Source organism: Bradysia coprophila, unplaced genomic scaffold (genome assembly GCF_014529535.1).
Source record: "Bradysia coprophila strain Holo2 unplaced genomic scaffold, BU_Bcop_v1 contig_232, whole genome shotgun sequence".
NCBI lineage: Eukaryota > Metazoa > Arthropoda > Insecta > Diptera > Sciaridae > Bradysia > Bradysia coprophila.
Genome location: NW_023503493.1, coordinates 12,951,848 through 12,967,888, shown reverse-complemented (window position 1 = coordinate 12,967,888; position 16,041 = coordinate 12,951,848). Strand labels below are relative to the sequence as shown.

The 16,041-nt window shown below is 34.0% G+C and overlaps 2 protein-coding genes across 7 annotated transcripts in view; one reads left to right on the top strand and one right to left on the bottom strand.

The window, feature by feature from the left end:
- The window catches only part of LOC119076756 (retinaldehyde-binding protein 1-like), a 25,628-nt gene extending 16,437 nt beyond the window's left edge, over positions 1-9,191 (bottom strand). Inside the window, exons 1-2 of the mRNA XM_037183706.1 lie at positions 9,068-9,191; positions 8,997-9,002 (exon numbers count right to left, since the gene is read on the bottom strand). The gene's annotated coding sequence lies outside the window, so the exon portion shown is untranslated. The remainder of the gene's footprint in view (positions 1-8,996; positions 9,003-9,067) is intronic.
- Positions 6,645-16,041, top strand: LOC119076757 (alpha-tocopherol transfer protein-like). Of its 6 annotated transcripts, none has more exons than XM_037183713.1 (6): positions 6,645-6,767; positions 10,517-10,671; positions 10,733-10,878; positions 10,957-11,078; positions 15,307-15,545; positions 15,623-16,035. In XM_037183713.1, exons 2-6 carry the CDS (start codon positions 10,546-10,548, stop codon positions 15,881-15,883), a joined length of 894 nt encoding a protein of 297 aa, XP_037039608.1. In that variant the 5' UTR covers positions 6,645-6,767; positions 10,517-10,545; the 3' UTR covers positions 15,884-16,035. The 6 variants fall into 6 exon arrangements, with proteins under 6 accessions (XP_037039608.1, XP_037039606.1, XP_037039603.1 ...); XM_037183711.1 differs by having other exon boundaries at positions 6,656-6,792; positions 10,537-10,671; XM_037183708.1 differs by lacking the exon at positions 6,645-6,767 and adding an exon at positions 6,830-7,090 and having other exon boundaries at positions 10,537-10,671; positions 15,623-16,041.

The window sequence follows — 16,041 nt, the reverse complement described above, 5'->3', positions numbered from 1 at the left end:
AAATAAAATTTTGTGATGGACGTAGAAAGTATTCTTTTTTGCTACTCTTCCGTTATTCGTTTGTTCTATTTTGATGCAATAGCAGAATACGTCTGAATAGACGGATTATTTATTTATTGCTAAATGCAAGGGTTGTAGCCGGATCCATTTTCCGGGGATGCAGTTTTTAATAAGGGCATTCAACATCGTCTCGGATCAGCTGGTCTTCACATAACAGTGCATAGGCGCGCTTTCTCTGTTCTTCTTCGGTCTTTCGTGTGGACAAAGAAACAAGATTACATACGATGTGCCCCATGACACGATGAGACGGCCAGCTGAGCTTATACAAAAGCATACACTGACAAAAAAAGTTGTAAGCCTTACCTGTTGCATATAGCTTTATCTACAGGTAATCTATCTAGGTTGTCTTCTTCAACTGTATTTTTTGTATGGAAATCTACAGCTGTGGAAGCAATTGTAGGTTACCTGGAGACAGAGTTACCTGTAACAGGTAAGATTTTCAACACTTTTTTTTGCAGTGTAACTTCAATGCTGAATCTTACTTTACGCTGCGAATGCTCATAGGAATCACTCATAATGACTGCTGTCTTTCCGGGTGGAAAAATTGGGAAAACGGATACTACTCGCTCTTTCTGGTATACATGTATAGTGCGAACGGATTTGAATGGAACGAGAAATTACTAAAAAGTCTAAAGAAAATATGGACGTACTTCAGGGATGGCCTCTTAGGGATTCTCTATTTCAAACAAGAGATCTCTTCAACGTAAAACCATCATTACTTTAACAATGTTCTTGTTGCTCTTAAGTGAGATTTATATTGTCTTTCCAAAAACAGTTTTCCGAAAACATTTCAGTCATTTCAGTAAGGTACACATGGGTGGTATACGGTGTATATAGATATACTCATAGAAGAAAATAAATGTAAAATTGAATTCGTTATTAATTTACCATTTTAGATTCGTATATTGTGGTCGAGTTGAAAGCTTTCTGAAAACTTTTATTTCAACGAAAATGTTTTTAGAATCAAATCGTTCAAATATAATTTCTTCGGGAAACACTTTTATGATTTTTTTTTTGTGTATTCTCCGTTGCTGCTTGAAATTGTTTGATGTGTATATAAGAAAGAAACGAAACAAAAGATATACAAGTTAAATCTTCAAGAGAATTGGTACATTTTACGGTTCTTTAAGAGAAAATTAAGGTATAAACATTGTGATGGTAAAACGTTACATGCAGGTTGTCAGTCTATTAGAAAAGTATATCTTGGGAAAAGCTTTTAAATTTTTACTTTTGAGTTTACGAAGGTGGAAAGCTGGTTTTTAGCGTGTGTCTGACACTTCTGTAAAAACTCATTCACAAAGCACTTTACTTGGCCTTCGTTTCTCTTACACGCTCATTGCGAGAAGAAAAAAATTTTTCATCCATGTTTTTATATTCTGATTGAAATCATCGTCTAACTTAGTCAACTCACTTCTTGGCGTAAGAAATCTCCCATCTGCACGTTTTTCAATAATAAATGCAAGAACTACATCTCAGTTGCCCGGCACAGCGAATATAATGAAGGAGGTAATGTTTTTCCTCCGGCAAAATATTTATGAATTGTTCTGTAAACTTTTCCGAACTATTACAGGATTTAAGTCCAAAAAGCGAGAGCAATGAATTGAGAAGACAAGATGATTATATAAAAATTAGCTGACATCGTTAGCAGACGTCATTACAAGATTAAGTTCAAATTGACGTCTTCATCACCTGTGGTTAAAACGTAGAAATTTCATTAGGTGTTCGCGTTTACTTTACTTGAATATTGTGAGTGAGTTCCGAAAAAATGCCAATTTTGATCACCATCTCGTTGCGGGCCTGCTTGTCCTCCTTATATGGAACTCTCGGTAGTTGTTGACACCCATACACACTTGTGCTGAGTATTCTATAATCTAATATTACTCGCGAAACCCAGAGGAAATGACCATTACTGCAAATGTCATCCGGTAATGAACTATTTCCATGAAGTGAATATAGGGGTTTTCCTAACTAGCCGTTCAGAAAAAACGTTGTTCATAACTTATGCTAAAAGGCTTTTTTAGCGAATTTGATTCCAGAACTCGCATCCGGCGTGTGCTGGAAACCTCGCTCCTTAGCATACGTTAGGAAAATAACATAAAGTGAACACTGATTTTGAAAACTGAACAACGGCATTTTCATCAGTTTTCGCGAAAAATGGCAAAAAAGCACCAACAGTCTTTCAGTATTTTTCATTAAACGGTAAATAACTTCTGTCCAAAGCTCCAAAGTTTGAAATTTACGAATATTACCCTTAAACTTTTACACAATTGGCAAAACAATGGTTACTCTATGGAGCAATGAATTAAGAATTTTGGTTGCTGATGATAACTATATTCAAGTCGAAAAGACTGTGAGAACCATATTCATCGCATGCAATAACGTCGGCAATAACATCAAAACAAAACTTTTCATTGACTTGCTAATCATAAAACATTGAACAAACCAATACCAATGCCATTCGTTCGTTGCAAAAGCAGTATGCAATTACAAGCGAAAGTTGAATAATTTCGATATTTGCGTTACGAGGAAAAGATCTTTCTAAAATTGTAGCTGAGTCGATTAAATAAAATCGATTGCATAAAAGCGCAAGCAATCTTAATGTACAGCACACATATACACAACTAAAAATTGTTAATCAAAAAAAGAAGGAACGAGAAATCAAACAAAAAATGCCAACAGGTGAGTTGAACATTTAACTTTTACTTAGTCTCAATGCAGATATAGAAATCCGTAGCCGGTAATTCGTTCCTCCATCGAATCCATTCAAAAAGGACGTCAACATGGACTCGTCATGTTATAGGTAATGAGTTCAGACGAGGGGAAGAAGGTCAAACATATCAAAAGTCATGTGGTGTATCTTATCGAATGAAAAAAAAAACTTTGCGAAACCGAACAGTTCCATAAATTGATTGAAACTCATATGCCATTTATTTGGTTGTTTTTTGGTGTTAATGGAAATAAGAACTTCAGCTTTGATTTTCTAAATGTTAAAATTGAAACAATTGATTTGATATTACTGTTAGCGATCATAGATCATCTTCACGTTACTGTACTTTCAGACGTAACCCCACTTAAGTTTCGTTAAATGTTTCGTTCATTCTTTTGTCCTTAAAGATGATCTATAGAAGTTATCTAAAGCTCCAATGTTAGGTAGATATTTAGCTCCTTTACTGTCAGCGCGCCTTGAAGACGAAAATCAGATATGTTCCACAACTCCAACGCTTATTCTTAGGTGCATCCAATTGTCTTGAAGACTTTTTTTATGATTTCATTCGATACTTTCATTATTGTTTAACAAAATCCAACCTCTGAATGGAAACAAACAGCCATTTATTTCGTGAAACTGCAAAATTACATCATTTACACTCTCTTTACTGAATTGTTTTAGATGTTATTAATGTTAGCATCAGGGAGCATTTTAGAAAATTTGTTAAACTTTCCAAAATTTACTAAACTTTGTAAAATTTTGGAAAATCTCAGCAAGTTTTGGAAAATGTTAGTAAATTTTGCAAATTAATTTTCCAACAATAGGACCTGTGTAGTAATAATACTTACAGTCACACAACTCAGCAGATGAATTCTGGTAGCATTGAATGAGTTGTCCATTTATATATGCATCAGGGTACTTGTAGTCATTTCGATTTAATTTCTTATAGCATCGACGATGACTCGACAATTAAAGTTTTCATCGCATTGCACTACCGAAACGTAAACTTTCCGGAAAACTAACACGCTACAACTCATCCAATAACAATTCCACACATTAAATCACATTCATTACATCGATTGTGCAATAAAACTTCTTAATGTGGATTTAAGTGTATTAACCTTTTTATGAACTTTTCGTTTTTTTTTATTATTATTCCATTTACCTATTCGGCTCTATATGTTTCGGTAAGTGAACTTCACATATACATATATTTTCTTTACATTCTAGCGTTTGAGTAATGTGTAATCGTTTTAAAATTTATTCGATAGATGAAAAAAAAACGAATTGAAAAAAAAAGTTTTTTTTTTGTTATAAAAAGGGAAAAGTTAACCCATAAAATCATGTGAATATTCTACTTCTAAGCTTTTCTTTTTTTAAAACATAAAACTTTTCAATTCAAAACTTATTTGTATTTAAAAAAACAATTTCATCGAAAAATAGTTATTTATGCAACTCAGCATCATAATGTTCGCAAACTTAAAACTCCGTTGTTTTATGCAAAGAAAGTTATTAGGCTCACCATGAGAAAAACGTTGTATGCACCTCGGCGATAACTGCGTTTTGAGGCATTGTCATGTTTATTTTCACGTAATACACTGTACGGAAATGAACTCAAATGAACACATATTGAATTAATTTCATTCGCAAAATATAAGGCTCCTTGATAATTCAGGTTCAAATCAAGCACTACTGCCTGGTTTATTTTACTCTGCCCGGCATTGTACAATACAATTAAGAACATTGATCACCGATTTACGAACAACAGTTGTCTTAATAATGCGCAAAGAAAGTTGCATTTTTCGTCACTGAATTGCGAAAAAAAATTTATCTAAAGATCAAATTGAGTACCAGTTGCGTGGAAATATATGTCTGACAAATTAAGCTTATAGCTTTTTGCAGTAAGCACAACGGCTTACAAATCCACTTTCGGTGGTGTCCATTTAATAAACTGATGGAGAAGTAAGAGGAGTTTTAAAAAAATCCAGCCCTTGAACACGTTTAATCAGTTAGAGACGGCAATCGTATTGCTATAATTCAATGTATGACAAAGTGTTTGATGCAAAATCTTGTACTTCATTTGTTTTGCTATTAAGTCAGTGATTACCGATATCATTTCCGATAATTGATTTTTGTAAATTTTGGACGACTTAGAACAATTGATCTATTTGTCGGTACTTCAATTTTAAAACCATTTCAAAGTGTTATTTGAAGCAAAAAAAGGTGATATGTCTCTAAAATACTCAGCTAATTTGTTACAATATAACACCGCATTTTGTCAGCCGCTTTAATCTTCACTGAGGCCGTTCATATTCGCGATAGATAAAAATTGTTTTTTACTTTACTAGGGAAGGAAAATGGACTTTCCATCCCTAGGGAAAAGTCTTTCCCTCCTTCGTAAAGAAAAACGTCATACTATAACAGAATCACCCACGTTACATGTATCCGTGTGACTTATGAAGTTTTGGAAAAAAAACTTTCACAAGTTTCAGCACGTGTATTTGTACGATACTTGGTATGTCCAGCTTTGTGGTGGCTAACCACACACAGACACTGGCCACGAATGGTTGAGTTTAGGAACAAATTGAAATGTTATTTCAATTGTGATTCGCTAGACTTATTTGTGTGCAAATCGGTATAGTGTTCTATAGAGCACTGTATCGAGTACCACTGTCGCCATGGTCTGATGAGAAATGGTATTTTTGAACTGCATATTAACGCAAAACGTCGACAGACGTATTTAATGTTCCCACAGATTGAAACAGTGGTCGAAATGTCTCACTTGTTGTCGCGTTTTCTCTCATGCAATAAAGCATTGTATTTCATGTGTAGTGGGATTCTCGCTGCCGCTTGAGGATCCCACTCCATATGAAACAAAGTACTAATATCTGCCTAAACCAATAATTTCTAGAACATTTTTGTTTATCTCGTATATGTGCTCTTGCCAAAATTGTAATCTTGACGTGTGGTCATTACGGTTCTCGTCTTCGGTTCTACCAGCTATGCCCACACGTCCCACACAACAATTTTCGCAAGAGGTGCATAATCTTATATTAGCTAGGTAGCTAGAAAGACATATATGAAGCATTTTCAAGCAATCTTAAAACGGTATAGAATCAAAAATGTTAGACCGCCATTCGTAATTTTTTATGAGCGGCTGACCGTTTCGAACAATTTTTTGCCTAGAACAACGTTTCACATCGATTAAAAATAAATTGTTTGCGTCAACTTAATTCCGAAGTCTTTCGACGAATAAATAAATGTTTTACAAGTATCGACAGGCTAGGACATCAGCTACATCGGCGTCAAATATAAGCAATGAATGAGGTTAATGAGGGGCGTATTTGGAGCACTGTGTAAATTTCTGGGACCATTTAGTAGTTTTACAAAGAATATCCAACTTGACAAAAAAAAACTTTTCTTTGCAAAAATACCAATGGTCGCAGAAGTTGACCACCAAACGAACTGTTCTATATCCAGGACCGAACTGACACATAAATTTTGCCCAAGTTCGTGTGAATCCATTGAATCTACTAATATCAAAGGGGAATATGATAATCATACCGGGTGATTATGCTTTTACCACATTAAAATTGATTAAAGTAAAATAAAATGAAAGCAAATTCGGCAACAATGTCCCTCGAAAACTAGAAACGATTCACAGCAAATATGTCTTTAACCTTCACCAAATCAATTAGTATCTACCTAAACATGTCTAACATTACCACTCTTCTTCTACGCCACATCTTCGATCAATTCATTCATTGTCAGCCAACATCTATCGGCTCACACTGTACGCAATCAATGCTTTTTTTTCAAAACAAAATACTTGTTATGAAATGGATGGATATATTATGGCACACATAAATATTTATAACGAACGAAGTGAATGACGACAAGATCAAATTGAGGGAAAGTGCAAGTATAAGCAATATCACATCAATGACTATTGTTAGATAGTTTCAATCGTATTTTTCGTTCTCCTATATACACACTCGCGTATATTACCTGGGTCTATCGTGTATGTAAGTATTAAAGTACAAATTGTTCATATTTTTTTCTTCACTTTAGTTGTATGGCTTATTGCAACCGTGCTTTTTTTGTTAAATCTGGGCCGTTGAGCTGTTTTCGGTGTTAATATTTTGGCTAACAAATTTTGTCCAGTCAGTTTGTAGCTATTTAGTGGCAGTGATTGTAGATTTTGTTAATTGTACTCTGTGTGAATTTTCTCGGATTTTTTTTGCTATAATACAGTGAACCAGCGTGTCGTTCCAACATCTTATCGCATAGAAACAAAGGATAAACTGTGCAGAAAACTATCTGGTAAAACAATAACAAGTTGTTTGCGCTAAATTTGTGTGGCCTTGATGACTACCAAAATTTCTTCACAAAATTTCCTTTTAATTGTGTGTCGTAGTGCAAGAACTAAAAGACAACAAACTGTCATTATCAATGTGTTGATCTCATTTCGGAGACGGATGATAAATTTATGTTAAAAATTTTCCGTTAGCTAGATATGATGGGTAGATACTGCAGCCGTTGACCGAATTTTATTCCGAATCTGACTTCTAATGAACGATATAGACAAACATGCCTCCGAACCAAGTGTATAGTCAATTGAAGCTCATAAATCAGTCGACACAAATTTTATTGGTGACACCCTTTTCCATTTTACAGTCCTTTTCGACTGGAAATGTAATTTATTGTTTGTAATCAGCGAAATGGTATAACAAACGCACAAACGTCCCTGAAATTGCAATTAGGGTGGGTCAATTTTTCATGAAAATTCACATTTTTATTAGAACGTCATGTGACTTCATCGATTTTTTTGGATGTCTTTTGGGATTCTGAACTGAAATCTAGAACACTGTTCATCGACAAAATTATGGTTAGAGACTTTGCAATGAGATTGAACTTTAGGAACTTCAAAATGGCGGTAAAAAATGACAGACTTCGTTGCGACACCTCCAAACCGAATTTTAATGATGTACCTTGTTCAGAATCCGAAAAGTGATAAAAAAGTGATGAGCATTTAAGTTTCGAAGGATGTTTTCAAAATCCACACAGATTTGACCCACCCTAATATAGAGTTGTTTGACTATTATTTTTTTTCATTAGTTTTTCTTTTATATACGATGTCATCGTCTCGCAGTATAATATGAATTTTAATAATGATGAAAGCACACACTATTCACTTAGAAATACTATTGCTCGCTGTGTTGTAACAAAATATATAAAAAAAATATGAAGAAAATCAAACAAATAAGCAAAACTTAAAAACATTTTTACTTTGAAATTAAATGGATTCGACGTCAAATCAAATATAACGTCGGAATGTATCAAAATATGGACGTTGTTTATACAATTTGCTGATGAAAAATATCCAAGCTTTGTAAACATACCGAATATATAAATAAATGTCTTTGAATGTTTATATACCCCATCTCAAATTCATTTTAGTTGAATGATTGAATAAGATGTCTCATCAGTTGAAATCGTAGAAGTCTATAGTGCACATGCACATTCGGACAAAATTCGTCTGAACAGAGAGTCTTACACATTGACGTCCTGTATGGACAACAAGTGTTAGCAATTTCAGTATCAAGTTTCGGCCCTATCTAGCTATTAAAAAGAGATTTGACACATCTAAAGATCTCAGTTGTTGCAAAATTGCAGATTTTTCCTTTCTTTCTGGTGGCTCTTATGCTGGAACAGAGTCTGTTCCGCGGCGCATCAATATTGCAGGAAAGACGGACTCTCCAAACTTTTGGTCATAACTCTCGTGGATGTACATGCATCATTGATGCATTGCATCAACCAGTGCGTATACTCCACCCGTTGGTCTTTCTATGGCCTACATTAGTCCACCATTACAATAATTTTAAATAAATATTTTTCTGAGTTATTGCCGGAAAACAGTTTTCCCTGATAGACGTTACCTGAGGTTCCCTGATATGCCTTCACTTAGGAACGCTTTACATCAACAATACAAAATTAATCGAAAAAATTAAAGATACGCATTCTCTAGAATTGAATGATGAATCGTGCTATCATATAAATCGGAGGACTCTTGTTCCCCAATCACCTGAAGGTTTCGCGACATCAGTCTTAACCATTACGGAATTGAGTTGTCAACATCTCATACCATAACCTGTTTCAAGTTTGTTTTTGTTGAATAAGCTATAAGCCCCATTCATAAACACCTAGCGACAGATAACCTAACTGGAGCATTTCTAACGGATTACGGATTTCTATTCATAAATTTTTTAAATTCTAAAAATAAAACTGCCATGTCTTACCGGTGGATTTTCTTCTGTTTGCAAACACTGCTACCGATAAATTGAATTAAAATTGAAAAGCAAACCAAATTGAAAAAAAAAATGAAAAATTCACGCTTCACAGAAAAAAAAGTTGTTTCAATGAGAGTTAGATCTTAACTAAACCAGACTAATTCCAACGTGTCGGCATTTAATTGTTTCGACGTTTTTTCGCGTATATAATTCAAACATATTTTATACTTTGATGGAGTTAGTATTTCTGAACAAAAAATTTTAAATCCACTGTAGTTGTCAAGTATTTCTTGCTTTGTATTGTTGTGTAAGGCTGCATGTTGTATATGTAACTCGGGATAATAATAAAAAGTCATTTTTCCTCTGCTTCGTCTCGGATTCGGATCAACTTTTATCGCTTGAAATGTTAACAACTGAAAATTGTATAACGGGCTGTCTTCGATAAAATTAGACATAGATCGCTTGACATCATTGGAAGTTCGTTACATTTGTTTGAGCAGTTGCCGCTGTAGTTTCAAATAGCGTTAACTAACCACACTTCTCTTGAAAATTCCATACAACTGATATTTTGTATATTTTGTTAAAAACAAAAGACCGCGTCTAATCACGTACATTTAATGGATTTAACCTTGAGTTTCGTAATTTCAGAAATTAACGCTTTCGGTATAATTCATTAAAGATTCATTTAACATTCGACACTGTTATCATGGTGTAATGTGATTTTACAAAAATGTTGTTCACATTTGTGGTTGAAATTTCTATCAATTTAATGTTCTATTTAGAGAAGACAAAGTCTTTTTGAGCTACGAAATTATGAGTTGACTCCACAGACTTAGCCGGTTTACTTGGAAATAAAACTCATAAACTGATTGGTGATTGAATTTTCCAATTTCTAAATATTTCTACATCATTCTAATAGTGTCATAAGTTCTGATATTTACCTGACAATAAAAGCAAATAAACATTGAAGGTAACGCTAATTCGCAATTACCCTCGTGTATCGGCGGGTGACACCAACTTTACTAAACATACTATTATTTTACCGCATGCCCGATGCGAAAGTTGACTATTACATAGCAATTTGCACCCTGCGCAAATGATCGATTACATGACAAATATTTTTGCTTTTTTTTCATGAATTCTTTCGTGAAAGTCAGGTGTCGCACTAAGTTAAATTCATTCAATAGGAAACAATTTTATGATACTAGCATAAACTCGTGTGTTTTTCATCAACTTGCCTTCGGCTCGGATATGCAAACTCTATTGAAAGGACAGTTACAGCAGCTTGCTGCTCGAAAAAAACGTTTGTGAGTTTGTTTTTAGTACAAAACTGACCTCATGTAATGAATTACTTCCGCAGCATCCAATGTACATACTGTTATATATTAGTATGATATTGGGTCATTGATGCAATACACAATTTTCATATGAAAATTTATTTACAGTAAATTGAATTTCTCTTTCTCTTCTATTTTTAAGAATCTTGCAATGGCATATGAATTAGGTTTCGACTTGGCTGATGCTATCAAAAGACAAAACATTTCAAAAGAAAATATTGTTGCAATTCGAGAATCTAAAATACCGCACGTACCAGACAATATATCCGATAAGCTGGTGAGTTAATTTTAAAATTATCTTCTCAAAAGAATTGTTAACTCAAAAACAAACTTATCAGATAGCTCTTTTCCTTGATGCCTGCGACAGCTTGGATGAAACAAAAAGTGTTATGTCAATTTACTATCGTACGCGGCAAACATCGCCCGAACACTTCGAAAATCGTGATCCACGCACGGATGAAATTCAACAGTGCCTGAATAATCAGTAAATTAAAAATTATTTTCAAATAAATTTTGTTGATTTTTCATTAATTTCATTATTTTCCGTTTTTTTTTTGTGCAGAGACTACTTTTATTTACCACCGACACCAAGCGGTTTTCCTGTGATATTTCATCGTTTGTCGAATTCCACTGCATCGAATTATTGCTTCGACAACGCTATCAAAACGTTTTTCATGTCGATTGGTAAATATGGCAAAAAAAAAACATTTAACAAACAAACAGAATCAATAAAAAGGGAAATTGGCTTGTCCGTTCAATCGTGGTGGTAGGGTATATAATATCCATTTTAATCAATCCCTTCACATTCACATGACCTCAATAAATATGATGATCGTCACTGTGACATGATATTTACAGTACAAAAATTTGTACATTCCGTAGATTTCAGAAATGTTCCCAGTTGATATGAATGGAATGGGTTTCACAATGCGGTGTATATGATGCGACGACGTTTAGTTAGGTAAAGATTTGCATCGTGTATAATTAACGAATTTTTATTGATTTTGTAGAATGTAGTTAGAGTTTCAATTGTTTATGAGAGTTAACCTTTCACAGAGGGTAAGCATATGAGCACCTTTACACTATCGAATCTATTACATCATTTTGATCTAAGTATTTTCAAAAGATTGTTTTTCAAGTCATTTACTTCATGTGTTTGCACCTGATTTTTGATACGTTGGTTCTCATCACCCCGAGTTTATCGTTATTCATTATTCCTGAAGTCTTTGTCGATAACAGATGAGAGCCACCCATACAGAATAAAAAAATGTCACTGATTTTATCAAAACAAATTCAGCACACTTCTGGTGTATTGCACCGAATACAAACCATTACTACCAACTACATTATGTTCAATAAACGTTATCGAAGCTCTACATCCCGCGGAGCGTATCATTGGAATATATAAGCCGACAGGGTAGTAGCTAGACTGCGTATAATATCTAGTGCTTGTGAATATGTAAATCCATGCTGCAGGAAATATTTTTAAAATCTTTCACAGACATATCATTTGATGAACATGTATGGAATCTACTACTTGATTTGGTCTTAAGCATAGCACTGCTTCCTCCTGTCCTAACGTAATAAATGCAAAGCTTCTCTGATAACATCAATCTCCAAATATTTCCTCTGATAATGGTACGAACAGTGTCTTCAGTATCTTCGGCAGATTTTAATAAGAATCTATGACTTCACTTGTTTTAACATTTTGTTTGCTTTTAAGACGAAGCTATATGTTTTTATATGTTTTTGTCGTCGTTGTTGAAAACAGAATAACTGCATAATAACTGTAAGAACTGTAATAACTGTACATGGGATTTTATGTTTAATAAGGAGCAGTGATAGGTTTAACATGACTTACGACGAAATGTTCTGTAGTTATATGTTTCCTTCCTCAACTGCCTCGACGTAAGCTAATACTCTTTTTTAAAGCTTTTTTAGCACAGACTCAAACCATGTCCCCCCCCCCACTTTAAAGTATATATGTTAACTACTTCCAGGATACTCAGGAGCATAACAAGCTTCAGTGAACTTTAAGCCGTTTCCGATGCGATATTATCGATAGGAAATTTGCAACTCAATTCAAAATCTATTATTTGTCGTTTATGTTCACATTTTTGCCAGTCCAGCTGTCCGTTCAATTTAAAGGCTACATGCTTTTACTTCAGCAGGCCGTTTTGATGTGTTCATCTCAGTTAAAATGTACTTCTGACCCTTTACAGCAAAATTGTGTTCTTAAATCATTTTTCATCTTTAGGCGCTAAATTAACTCAGTCACTCTAAACTCTATCATATCCACAACTACTCAACCCTGGGTTTCCAATAAACCCATCCGGACCACCTTTTCACATTCAGCCTCAGTAAAACTAGTCTTGCGTACCGAAGGCGGATAGAAAACTCTGAAGTCAGCTTTGACCAGTTAAATTGAAAGAAAAAATAAATTGAGTTCTAAAAGCTCAGTTTACGATTTGTGTTCGATTTCTATCATTTTGACGTGTGATGGCGAGATCAGTTGAAGAAAACTGCGACCATATTGATGAATGCTCTGTTTTTAGTTATATTTTAATTATTTTCAATCACATCAACTCGTGCCAGCCAGCCGTTCGCTACGGCCCTGCCGTTTTGGCTCGAATATTTGGACTATTTCGTGAAATCGTTTTTTAATTCAAAAAAAGTATAATATTTTTATGATCGCATTGAATTTGATTAAATATTCCATTATATCTATATGTACGGCATGTGGATAAATACACAGCATATATATTTTATAGGAGACGGTGGACGGCGGTGTAGGTATCGCATTATTCCAATGTATATAAAGCAAGCATTTAGGTGAACGATTTTATAAATTCAAATAATGTTGAATGGCAACAAAACTTCGAATTGTTTTAATTTTATTTTTGTTTTCCGTTTTTTTTTGTTGTTTTTTGTGCCTTTTTTGTTGTTTGTCAAATGCATTTTTCTGCGGGGCTTATATTATTTTCTATGTAACCCAACAATACGTAACGACAATTCTGCCATAAACCATGGAATGAGAATGTGTTTGGTGCAAAAAAATATTATTGTATGCATATCCTAGCATTTTTATTAGCGAAACGGGCGGCATACATGTAGATTATGATGTTATGCAATGGATATACGATAAAATATGTGACTCCCTATCGTACATAGAATCAATACCTGGTACTCGTTTTCGTACAGAAACCGTTTTATATTTTATCGTAAGGTTGAGTGTTTATTCCGTGGAAATTGTTGAACCAACTACAACAGCACTCTTGTTGATCATATTGAAGATTTTTAATAATAAATAATACCTGATGAGTGATAGTATACGAATGCTCCTTTGAATTGAATTGTGGGGATTTTTCAATTGAAACGTTGTTTTCAGAAATATAAATACGACTTGGAATACAAAGAAGCATTATTTACGGAACAGCAGATGAAGAGCGCCTGCATATTGCTCTTCTAAAAACCGTACAACACACATCAGAGCATTTATTATTTTATTTCGAAATTGATTGGGTAAAAGGGATGTTGAATATAGTAACGAATTCAAATTCGTAATTATATCGCATCTGAATTGTCCTAAGTTGCACTTAAGTTTGATTATATGGGTAATTGAGATGTTTTTGATTGTGTGCTACTCGTTTACGTAGCCGAAATGTCATGAATTTGTGAAGCCTACATTTAAGCGAGATATCTAGTGGCTCACCCTGAACTTGGTATTGGCCATAAAATCGTGTTTATCATGTGCGGAGCGATAGCGGAGGACTTGACGCAGTCTAACCCCCAAAAAAAAGAACGAAGAAATTTTTTTGAGACTAGTTGCCGCTATGTATAGGCGAGAATTCTACTTTCGCCAAAATGTCCAATATCTTAACTAAATTATTTTTTAAATATTTTCACTTGAAATACAAAGAAAACGAGCTATCACACGCCTACCAAAGTGCTCGGGAACCGGAGATATTGCTTTTTCCAAGTCGTCATTTTCACTATTTTCAGTACAAATACATGAAAAATGGCATTCTCCAAACAATCAAAATCTTTCAACTTACTCTGTATGTTTCTATCTGTCTATCTATCGATGGGCGATCTCGAAAAATCCGCAGCCAATCTCCATGAAACTTTGCAGGAACCTTATTCAGGCCATTAGAACTTAAGTTTCATTCATCATTACAGTCGAAGAAAAATAGATTTACGTTTTTTCAACGAATACAATCCAAACGATGTTATATAATCCACATGCGATTTACAAGTTATAGTACATATACATACGTAAATATCGTAACATTGGTAATACATGTGGGATAAATAGCATTGATTGGATTGTATTGCCAGTTTCTTATTTTTCTTCGACTGTATCGATTGCATAGCTGATTTTCACCAAATTTTCAATTTTCGTCAAATTTTCAATTTTCCTCAAATTTTCAATTTTCCTCAAATTTTCAATTTTCCTCAAATTTTCAATTTTCCTCAAATTTTCAATTTTCCTCAAATTTTCAATTTTCTTCAAATTTTTGATTTTCGTCAAATTTTCGAATTTCGTCAAATTTTCTATTTTTGTCAAATTTTCGAATTTTGTTAAAATTCGTGAAATTTCGTCGTGTTTTTTTAAATTTCGTCAAATTTTCGATTTTCGTCAAATTGTTGACCTAAAACTTCCAAAACGAGTGATATCCCAACAAAATTTCTACGAGAAAAATATGACGTAGTCTTTGTAGTATAATTTCTAAGATGAATGATATTGCTAGAGATAAAATCCAATTTTTTTTTTGTAAAAATTATTCGACAGATGATGAGGAAAACTAAGACAACTTGTTTGAACTAATTGGGTGTTAGCTAGGCATTAAAGACGCATACAATTTAAAGTTTGTTCATCAAACTTTGTTACATTTATTCCCATTTTACACAGATGCATGTCTTTACAAGTATGGACCGGCACCCGGAATAATATTTTTATTTGATATGAGAGACGTGCGCCTCAGCCATCTGACACGGGTTAGGATCAGCAGCATTAAGAAATTCTTCTACTATCTTCAAGAAGGCCTACCGGCCCGTCTATGCCAAATTCACATCCTTAATGTGGTGTCATTTTTTGGTAAAATTTTAGCGATGGTCAAACCGTTCATGCGAGCTGAAATATTCAAATGTGTATGTTCTGTTCTGTTTGAAATTGCGTTCCTATAAAAATTTCTTTTTATCGCTTTTGTTGTCACAATAACTTTCAGCTGTATACCTACACATCCGACATCGACTACGATGAATTTTATAAAAATTGGATACCGAAGCAGTGTTTGCCATCCGATTTTGGTGGAGATTTGCCAACCGTAGCTGAAATGCATACAAATTTTCGCAAGGAATTGGATGATTTGCGTGACTATTTTGTTGCTGAAGAGGATCAACGAAACAATAACGCTAAGAATGCCAGCGATAATTTAAAGATAAACGAAGTTAAATCGCTTAAAATGCAGAGCTTAGAAATTGATTGAAGACGGTGTACCGACATTTTGTGTAACTTTTTTCGCTTCCGTTTATAGAAGGAGTAAAATTTTGGTGTTTCTTATTGTTATGTAACATGTTAAAAGTGCTAACGGGTTCGTCTTTGTGTGTATACAGCTTTTTATATGATAAATTCTTGTTGGTATCA

Excerpts from the sequence above, each read along its gene's own strand:
- LOC119076757 (XM_037183708.1), top strand. The coding sequence starts at position 10,546 with ATGGCATATGAATTAGGTTTCGACTTGGCTGATGCTATCAAAAGACAA. Across the intron at positions 11,079-15,306 it reads AACGTTTTTCATGTCGATTG|ATGCATGTCTTTACAAGTAT; the intron begins GTAAATATGGCA and ends CATTTTACACAG. Across the intron at positions 15,546-15,622 it reads GAGCTGAAATATTCAAATGT|CTGTATACCTACACATCCGA; the intron begins GTATGTTCTGTT and ends AATAACTTTCAG.